This window comes from Gracilinanus agilis, chromosome 3 (assembly GCF_016433145.1).
Source record: "Gracilinanus agilis isolate LMUSP501 chromosome 3, AgileGrace, whole genome shotgun sequence".
Taxonomy (NCBI): Eukaryota; Metazoa; Chordata; class Mammalia; order Didelphimorphia; family Didelphidae; genus Gracilinanus; species Gracilinanus agilis.
In genome coordinates, this window is record NC_058132.1 from 206,180,120 (window position 1) to 206,190,642 (window position 10,523).

The 10,523-nt window shown below is 40.7% G+C and overlaps 1 protein-coding gene across 2 annotated transcripts; it reads left to right on the top strand.

Annotated features, from left to right (window-relative positions):
- The first annotated feature begins 686 nt into the window (after positions 1-686).
- On the top strand, positions 687-2,742 carry TLCD5 (TLC domain containing 5). 2 transcript variants are annotated; one of them, XM_044666404.1, is made up of 3 exons: positions 687-885; positions 2,085-2,157; positions 2,515-2,742. In XM_044666404.1, the coding sequence occupies exons 1-3, from the start codon at positions 687-689 to the stop codon at positions 2,621-2,623; spliced, it is 381 nt and encodes a 126-aa protein (XP_044522339.1). In that variant the 3' UTR covers positions 2,624-2,742. The 2 variants fall into 2 exon arrangements, with proteins under 2 accessions (XP_044522339.1, XP_044522338.1); XM_044666403.1 differs by having other exon boundaries at positions 2,085-2,742.
- Positions 2,743-10,523: the final 7,781 nt, after the last annotated feature.

The following is a 10,523-nucleotide window of genomic DNA, read 5'->3' on the forward strand; positions in this document are numbered from 1 at the left end:
CCAGGCCTGGCTTTCTATCCATTGAGTCACCTAGCTGTCCTCAATACTAGCTTTTAAGGAGCCTATATTCTACTGGGAGGACAACATGTACATGCATAAGTATACACGGAATGAAGACAAAATATAGGAGGTAATTATATTCTGCAGAAAAGTGGGAGAGCTGTGTCAGTGATGTCACAATTGTTCAGAGTTCTGTGGTTGCAGTTCTTCTAAAGCTTCTCCCAGGAAAGGATTCCACTGAAGTTTTTGAAATATGAATGCATTCTCCTCACGTGTATGTTATTAAAGCCTCCCTGTCATAGAGGAACTAATACAGGGAGAAGTAAAGTAGACTTCCTGGAGGCCACAGGGCAAGTCAGAAATAGAGCTGAAGACTTATTTACAGTCATTGAGCATAAAAGTATGCATGGCTCTGAACTGAGTACGGAATTTGGCTCTCCTTTTAAAAGCATGCTATGTCAGGGTTATATGGGGTCAGAAGGAGTTCCATTGAAATTTGAATAGAAAATTTGTGGCCATGTAGGTTAGGAAGAAGAGTCATGGGGAGGACTATTTATGTGCATGTGGGTTTGTGGTTTCTTTGCACTCTGCATCAGAGATGAAGATGCATGTATGCAAAAACCATGACTTGCCTTTTTAGGGTGAGTTCCCCTTGATGTATCTGTTTTTGGTTTCTCTATGACAGGATGTCAGCTGCTTTGTGTGTGCAGGTTCTATGCACCCTGTGTGGCTGGCTATCACTCTACCTATCTTTCTGTCGCTTGAATAAACATCGGAGCTATGAATGGAGCTGCCGACTGGTTACCTTTACGCATGGAGTCCTTTCCATAGGCCTTTCTGCTTATATTGGCTTTATTGATGGTCCTTGGCCTTTTACTCACCCAGGTGGGCTTCAGGAATTTTTCCTTGGGATTTATGGACTGGGGGGGGGGGGAAATGCCTTGGAAGAAATGGAATTTTCTAGAGAATTAGCACAACATTGAAGGATGATTCCCATTATGAATCACTTTTGAGACACTCATCCATCCTGTATGGTTTACTTTTATTGGTTTCTCTGTCCTTATATTTGGACAGATTCTGATTTGCTAGTGCCTCAGCCTTGAATAGGCCCTGAGGAATCTATGTCCTGCTATTTTGGTATCCCTCACTGATTTTGCCACCAGAGTAAACGTTGGCCAAAGTTGAGTGTACAAAAGCTTTTTTCTACTCTTCATTTATATATGCCTCAGTTATCAACATTTCTCAGCCATTGATTTCATATGATTCCTTTTTGAACTTATGAGTTTATTCCTCAATTTTTATTCCTAGAAGCAGTCTTTAAACTTTGTTTCATAACTCAAAAACATTCTATAGGCCAACCCCCCCTAACTCCCACAAATATGATGTTAACAGGCTGCAATGATTGTAATGTACTTGAGGAAGATAGGAATAGGGCTACTATCTGCCTACTATTAAAACATTAAGATAAGAAATAAACCTGATATTCAGGGAAGAATGTAATGGGGATAGAAAGGACAGTTTATCTTTGACTGAGGAATGAGGTCATGAGATTTTAATCTAAATGACCTAGTGCCTTGAATTGGTTTTACATGATTTCTTCAAGAGGCTACCTTTTATAGACTTCTTTGGCTCTCAAAATTCTTATTTATACAGAGCTGTAAAGTTTACAAAGTACCTTGTATGCAATAAGGTACTATTATTAACCCTATTTTACATATGAAGAAACTGAAGGTCAGAGAGATAAAGTGACTTTCTCAATGTTACACAGTTAGTATCTGAGGAAGTATTTCAACCCAGGTCTTTTTGTCTCCCAATCCAGAGTTCTATCTCTTACATCAGGTGACTGGGTTCTAATTCATAGGAAATGAATCCCCAGGGTTGTGAAAAATAATTTGGTATGCAAATTTTTCTAGAAGCTGATCAATAATCACAGAAAGCATGCATTAAATGAAACAAAGAAATGTACTTGCGATTTTTCTGGCTTTAATTGAGGCTACAGAAGCTTGAAAGATGGTATAGGACTTCTGGGAAAGATAGCATAGTTCACAGAAACTCAATTTAATTTTTTTTTTTGTTTATTTCAGGATTACCCAACACTCCTCTTCAAGTACATGTTCTATGTCTCACCCTTGGCTACTTTATCTTTGATCTTGGCTGGTGCATCTACTTCCAGACAGAGGGAGCTCTGATGTTGGCTCATCACACATTGAGTATCTTGGGTATCATTATGGCTCTTGCTCTTGGGGAATCAGGCACTGAGGTCAATGCTGTTATCTTTGGTAGTGAGATCACTAACCCATTGCTACAGATTCGATGGTTCCTCCGGGAAACAGGGCACTACCACAGTTTCACAGGGGACGTGGTCGACTTTCTCTTTGTGGCTTTATTCACCGGTGTGAGAATTGGGGTCGGTGCAAGGCTTCTTTTCTGTGAAATGGCTTCCCCTAAACCCAAGTGGTTTGTTAAGGCAGGTGGAGTAGCCATGTATGCTGTGTCCTGGTGTTTCATGTTCAACATTTGGCGCTTTGCCTGGAAGAAGAGCATCAAGAAATACCATGCCTGGAGGAACCGTCGAGGTGAGGACCGACAACTGAAAACCAATGGACATCTCAAAGTACACTAATCAGGGCTTACAGTTTGCTAGGAATGAGGTTTAGGAACTTCACTGTCTTAAAAGGGTAGGCTTGGGAATCAAGTGGTGGCTTTGTTATGGAATTCAATGCTCATAGCAAACTTAGAAGTTTGGTTTTTTTTTTAAGGGCTTAATTTGTTCAGGGAATTTATTCAGTTTTAGAGCACAAATATGAATGTCAGTATTGAGTACTAATTTTTTTGCACTGGCACACTTGAAGCAACTGAGGCTTCATTGCAAGAGGTATGAGGATTTGAGTCAAATCAGAACTATGTGGATCTCTGATTATTGTCTAAAGGTCCTCAAGTTTTGGGGTAGCTTGGAAGGACCAGTGAAGTGAATTATATTACCCATGTCACTTTGAGAAGAATGACTCCTTCCATTTATTTATTACCTAATGTAATTATATTCCTCACCTGGTCTATGTCACCACTGTTAGAGAGAATTTGGTAGAGGTGTCATTGGCATTTCAGTATGGATCACAGAGACCAAACTTATTCTCTGCCTTAACAGCAGATAATCCTTGCAGAATAGGAGAGTGTAGGAGAGGGAACATACACACTTGCAGTCCCAGCAAGACCATTTCTATAGCTTACAGGGCTTTAGGCTCTTCTAGGCAAGCTGCAGTAGTATGGAGAAATTTATAGGGACCTGTTGACCAGGTTCTGTTATACCAGGAAAACTGTATTCTAGTTCTCAGGGGCTTTAGTACATTAATCTCCTGCGCTTGAGAGGCTGTGGCTGGATTCCATGGGGATTTACTATGTGGATTCCACTGGGCTTGAGATGGCAGTTCAAGTTTCAGCTCGGCTGTAAGCACTGCAAATGACAACCAAAGACAAGTAAATTGTTGTGCTGGCCCCAGGGCAGTGAGACTGCATTTTTCTCTCTCATCTATTCCTTTCTGTCCCTTCATAATACCTTTACTCCTCTAGCTCTTAAAAATGGTGCCACTAGATTGTGTGGATTCATATCACATAGCCAATCCTGAAGGAAAGAAGCACCCATGTGGATCAATGTTATCCTTTTAAGCCTGACCTCTGCCAGCAAACAGAGAAGAGGATTGGGAATCACAATTTCCTGGTTTCTGTGCATAACACTGCCTGTAACTTGGCAGATGACATAGACCCTGAATCACTATGGTCTACTGGGTACAGCACTCTATTTCCATTTAGAAGACTTGGGTTCAAATTCCAGCTTTGCCAAGTTATCTGTCTGATTCTGAGTAAGTCACTTAAGCTATGTAGGGGTCAGGTTCCTTATCTGTAAAATGAGGGAGGGGGTTGGATTAGATTATCTAAGACTACTTCCAGCTCTAGATCCTGTAGGATCATTTAAGGTTTTCTAACTGCCATTTACCCTTGTTGTAAGAATAGCAATAGCTTTCTCACCAAGGGTATTGTGAAATCTTTTGGATGTCTGTAATTAAAATTCTTTTAAAAAGGCACAAGTGGCATTCATTTATCTGTTTCGGATTGGGCCTATGGCTGGTTAGCTCAGTTGGTTAGAGTAGAATGGTGCTGAACCTTATGTCACAGGTCAATCCTCATACAGATTAAGGAATTTCACTCTGTTCCACATCCAGAGACTAGCCTGACTTCATCCAGTTGTCACAAAAATGGATGCCTTTGGACATAGGTGGGATCAGGCATAGGCATGGGAATGAATCAATACATCACACCTGCTAGAAAAAAAACAAATTCATTTTTCCTATTATTGGCAGGTCACTAGCATTGCCCTTGTATAAGAAGCACAGGCTATTGGGCTATTACTCTTATTTCTTTTGAGAAGCATCTCTTGCTAGGCATTGAAATAGTCTTCTAACAGCCATCATCTCCACCATATCCATGGAAAGCTAGTGAGTTACACTTCAGCAATATCTGGGTATTTAAGGAATGCTGATTTCAGCAAAAGCTTATAGTGAGGAGTGTGGCTTGGCACAGGAACTCTAAAGAAAACTGGCCTTTGAATTTTGGCACAGTGAAACCTCTGTACTAGCCAAGCGAATGCAAATGCTTCTGATATTTACAGAACATTCCTTTCTCCTTCCCCTTGACAAGTGGATGGGGGAATCTTGCAAATTTGTAGGTAATCTTATGAGAAAGAAGCTCTTGCTAGTTTGTGGAATTATGAGTTAACTCCCAGGCAGCTGGCAGAGGGAAAGGGATTCCTCATAGCAACTCTCCTGTATGTTGTGGTTGGGACTTGTATAGAAACCTCCCCAAGAGAAAATGTGAAATGAAGATGACTCAGCAGCTGAAGGAATATGCTCGAGTCTTCCATCACTAGGTACCAGAAAGGGCTAATACACCTGTGGTATTGTGGAAGGAAAATGAAGTACTAATTTACATTTGGATTACTATGTAATAATAACATTTTAACCATGAAGGATTTATATATAAGCATATATTTATTGTTTGTATTAAATTTTATAAAAATAAACAACTTTGTATGATACTAAACTTGCCTTTATATTTTTATTTGTGGCTTTGTAGATTAACTAAAAAAAACCCAACAACTGGGGCAGGTGTGGGAGGTACGAACCTTTCAATTTTTCAATTGGTTCCATCCACATTACACATTAAAATAAATAACTTCCATTTCCAACCCATCCACTCCTGTTCCTGCTGTCTTTTTACTTTGGGTGGATTTGAGATGATTGGATGGGTACTCTTGCCAGTTGCACATTGCAGCTCCCCTGTCCCTTATGTGAGTCTTTTATGAGTTGCTGTGGCTGATAAATTCATCATTGCACCAGGCTGATGTTGAGATTCTATAAAATGAGTTAAGATAGTTCTTGGTTTCAGATTTATCAGTGAGTCAGTAATCAAAGTCTTTCCAGGTTGGCAGGATGTGTTAGAGCTTGTGCTTTATTGGCAGAGGTTGCAAGAACCTGAGGGTCTTCTCAATGCATCAAAGTAGGACTTAAGTGGAGTATTCCTTTTATCTTTTTAGCATCCCAAAATGGGATTTCATCATTAGGGGGAGGAGAAGGAGAATACTTCCTGGTGTGGAAACTCCCTTTACTAATGAAATAGGCAACTGAGTTATAAATTATGGACTAAGTTCCCTGCCCACAGTGGAGTTACAGAATTTGTCTATTGTAACAGAATTAGTACATGTCAGAGGTAGACATTGAATCAATATCTTTCTTACTCTTAAGGCTACATAAAGAGATTTCTTGTATAATTAGGCAAAACTAACATGACAGCTACATACACTCAATATTCAGTTCATATTGACAAACATTAATCACATTCTGTATACAAGGGACCATGTTAGGTGCTGAGAGATATGATAAACAGACAAATGCAAAATGTGTAGTAATTTTAATAGGAAGAGACTTCTAACATCTGTGAGGGTGGGGTGGGGTGGGGCAGGAAAGACCCAGATAAAGAAGTGACACATGAGCTATGTGTTGGAGGACATTGGGGAGTCTAGTAGAAAGATGAGGGAGTACATTCCAGACACGGTAAAACACTCATTTACTAGCATGGAGGCAGGATAAAGGAATGTCATACACAGGAAACAGCAGGGCAGAAGAGTAAGACTGGGAAGGTAGATGAGAGACAGACTAGAGGCTTTTAAATTCTATGCTAAAGATTTTGCATTTTATCCTAGAAGGAGAAGGAAGCCACTGAGAATTTTTGAGTAGTTTCATAATTAAATTTGTTTTAGAAATATCAGTTTGACAGCTATGTGGAAGATGCCTTATAGAAGGGAAGAGAAAGAGAAGCTACAAATCCAGTTAAAGGGGGGTTAGTGCAGTAATCTAGGCAACAGCTGATGAGATTCTCATCTATAAAGTATCTCCATGTATATAGGTTCCCATGAAAACCTAATCAACCAAAAAAAAAATTAGAAAAGGAAGTATTTCTATTTCTCTAAGTCTTCAGCCTGATTTTCCTTTAAGCCTGGGGGCATTCCCTTTTAGCCTTTCCTAGGTTGGGTCAGGGGTTAAGCAAGCAAGGTTAAGGTGGAAGGTTGATTCCCTTAGGCAGAGATCTTTTAACTTTGCATGTGTTCCTTGGCCGCAGTCTGTACCCCAAGCCCTTAGCTAGCTGAATTGCATATTTTCACTGCTGGTCACAAGGGGAGCCAGCTGAGAATGTGTTATATAGATTAGTGCAAAAGTTTTACCACTGAAAAAACAACCCAAACACGTGCCCTATTAATATCAGGTCATTAATGTCATTTTCTAATGTGGAAATCAGTATATTTCTTTTCCTTGGAATATATCAATAAAATCAGCTAATCTGGTTCTAATCAAGTTTTACCTTTTATTTTTAAAAATCAAGTTATAGTAATGTAGTATAAAAGGCAGAATGTGGAAGACAGATTAGTCTTATTCTGTTTGGCCCAAGAGGGAAGAACTAATAACAATGGGTGGAAGTTTCTGAGAGGCAAATTTAGGTTTGATGTAAGAAAAAAATAACAAAACAACAAACAACTTCCTAAGAATTAGAGCTATCCAAAAGTGGAATGGTCTATCTCAGGAAGTAGGGGGTTTCCTCTCATTGGAAGTCTTCAAGCAAGGGCTGGGTAATCTCTTGTGGAAGTTTTATAGGGTTTCTTTTTTGGCTACAGCATGGATGACTTTGGAGGTCCCTTCCAACCCTGATTTCTGGGATTCCTAAAACTATAGATCGTTCTGAAAAAAGCCTTTTCTATTATCTAGAGAACTAGGGCATGGGAGGTTGACTATAGTATTTCAGTGCATAATTCCTCTTAAATAAAAAATTTTATCACCACTGTAGGAGAATTCCTGAAGAAAACAACTGGAAAACACAGGCCTGGGAGCCAGGAGACCTGACTGTTTAGCCTTGGTTCTGCCACTAACTCCTTGTATGATATTAGACAAGTTACTTAATATTTCATACCTCTTTGTTTCCCTACTTGTGAAATGAGGAGTTAGGCTATCTCTAAGAATCTTTCTAGTTCTAACAGTATTATTTTATTTTTTTCTTCATACCTAGGGGTCTGTTAAATTTAGAATTATGTTGAAAAGTTTCTCCAAAAATAGTGTATACCAAAAAAGGCCCTTTAGGATCCTGAAGGGAAGAGGGGAACCCATCTTTACAGTACATCATTTGGTGAGTTGCTAGAATAAATTTGATATTTCTAGCAAAAGGATAATGTGAAAGGAAGACAGATAGCCCTTCACTGTGAGAGTCTGAATGATCAGAGAGAATTCATTTTTGAATATGTGGACCAAATATGGATCTTGTTCAAAGACTTAATGAAATGGATAGCTCTCTAACTGTTCAATAATATATATATTTTTTTAAATTGTAATTTTGCCAGGACAGCTTAGGATGGAATTGTGTCGTACTAGGATATTCCAGCAGGTGGCAATATATCCTGCTGACATCATTAGGTCTTAAATGACCTGTATCATTAAATCTGTTTCTTTCCAAAAATAAACATTACAAAATTAGCTGGCTCTTCACTGATCTCAGAAATCAAGCAGCTAGAGTAATCTTTGGACTCTGTTTTTATTTTTTTCCTCTGTGGTACGTCACCCTTAGCTCAAGCAAAAAGAGCATTCAGAGGGATATGATCCTCCTTGTGGAATGACATTCACAGAAAGCAATGTTGAAATGGAATTGTTTTATCTCAATTCCTACACTTATTAAATTCTGATAAAATTTCCATTTCAACCAAATGGCTGTAATCACCAAACCATCTAGTTTCATCTGTAAATGAAACAATGAATAAGGTTATTTAAAGAAGGTCAAGCATGTCAAATTTGGCAACAATTTTTTAAGTCCTTCCTACATGCAGACAATCTGGTATTGTGGTAGGTAGTTTAGATAAGACAGTTCCTGCCCTCATGGGATTTATAATCTAGAAGAGTGATATAACACATACATAACTATAATAAAAATATATGTTAAGTGGTCCAGTAGAAAGAGAGCTTGGAATCCCATCTCTAACACTCCCCATTGTTACCTTGGGAAAGTCGCCTTTCTCATACTTGTTTTCTTCATCTCCAAAGTGACAGACTTGGGACTCTTTTTTAGTAGTTTTATACTGTTAGAGTTGGTTCCAGCCCTAAACCTATGAACCTTTGATAATGTATATAGGGAAATGTAAACAAAATCCTCTAATAAGTGAAGTGGGGGATGTCATTACTGCCCAGAAAAAGGCTGGGTAAAGGGAGAGGGTTGTGGGCACTTGTATGGGTAGAAATACAAAAGCAAAGGATTTCTAGCAAAAGGAACAGTCAAGGCATTTAATACTTGGATGTGAAGACTTGTAGAATGAAGACATATTGGGCTCAAATTCCTATAATGTTGACCTTTACCTCATTTATAAGTAGATAACAAAGGAAAATATGTGGAAAAACCTCCAGAGAAAATATTTTCTGTATAGTTTCCCTTTGATCAAAATACCAGAAAATGCCTTTTCTTTTCCTTGCACAAACAACTATGAGGACTGCAGAGAAAACAGCATTGTATGCTCTCTTCTGTGACTGCAAATAACACACCCTATTTTTCAAGGCAGAAACAGGCTAAAGGTAACATATCAAGAAATCACAAAATATACAGCCAGAAGGGACCTAAGAGATAGAAAACTGAGATAGAGAAGCCAAGTGACTTGCCCAAGGTTACACAGCTATTAAATTTCCCAGATAGAATTCTCAAACCATTTGCTTTTTTTCTACTTTAGTAAGAAGCCCTCCAATAATATCCAATGATATCCATTATCACTAATCCTTAGACATAGGAATTGGGCACCCAATATCTTCTTGCTCACAGGTGAAGAAGCTTTTGTCCCATTTGGGTGCTTCTAGTCTGTTTTCAAGGCCACCAGAAGGTTCCCTCTTTGAGCCAAGTGGAATTAGGGCACTGGCAGTTGAGTCTCTTTCTCTCTCATTGCTTCGTCTTTCAAACAGGAGAAAGTCAGGATATAACTAGGCACCAGCAGCTCTTCAGCATGAAAGCAATGGAGAAATACAATTCACCTGAGGAAAAGCGTTCATATGTTATATTGGTCCTAAAGTTGGATGGAACTTGGGCCAAATCCTAAATCCAACCACAAGCTACACGCAATCCCCATCTTACAAATAAGGCTAGAGGAATTGGGGCTTTAGTGACTTGCTCCAAGTACCACTGCTGAGATTTAACCCTACAGTTCCAAGTTCCAAAACGAGGAAAAGTCAGGAAAAGAGAATTTCTGACATGGGTCCCACAACTAGCTCTTCTGGGTGCCGTCGGCTTCACCAAAGAGGGTTGCCTCGTTATCCCACGCAGAAATCAGACGGCCGGCCGCTCCTTTGCTGGACTACTTTTCCTTTCCTTCTTCACAACGCAGCCTGCGGGGGAGGCGCCCGGATCCGGGAAGAGGCTGCGGCAGCGGCAGCAGCAGCGGCGCCGGCGCCCCAGTGATGTGTATGTGCCACGCGGAGGAATCTTGCGTGAGGCGGTCTCCAGAAGTAAGAGAAGAGGCAGGGAAAAAAAAAAGCAAAAGAGAGAGAAAAGTAGGGCGGGGGAGGAGAATGAGTGTGGGAGAACGAGCTTGGAGCTGAAAAGGACAGAACCGGAACCGGAACCCGCGCGCGCTGCTGGAATCGTCGTGACCCCCTCCTGTTCCCCCCACCCCCCCTTACCTTGGGCATCCAGCGCATTCCCTGCTCCCCTCCCCCCTCCCCCCTCAGTCCCTAGCTCGCTCTCGAGAAAGCCCCGCGGGACCCGGCGAATCGGCCCTGAGGGGAGTCCCTGCTGCCGTTGCCTTCGCCGCCGCTGTTCCTTGCAGGCCGAGCCGGGACAGGCCCCTCTCCGGGGAGGAGCCGCAGCGGAGTGCGGAAGAAGCCGGAGCCAGTTCCCTGGGGATGGGGAGCCGCGGCCCGCAGCGCTGAGAGACCTCGGCTCCTGACTTCTCTTCTCCT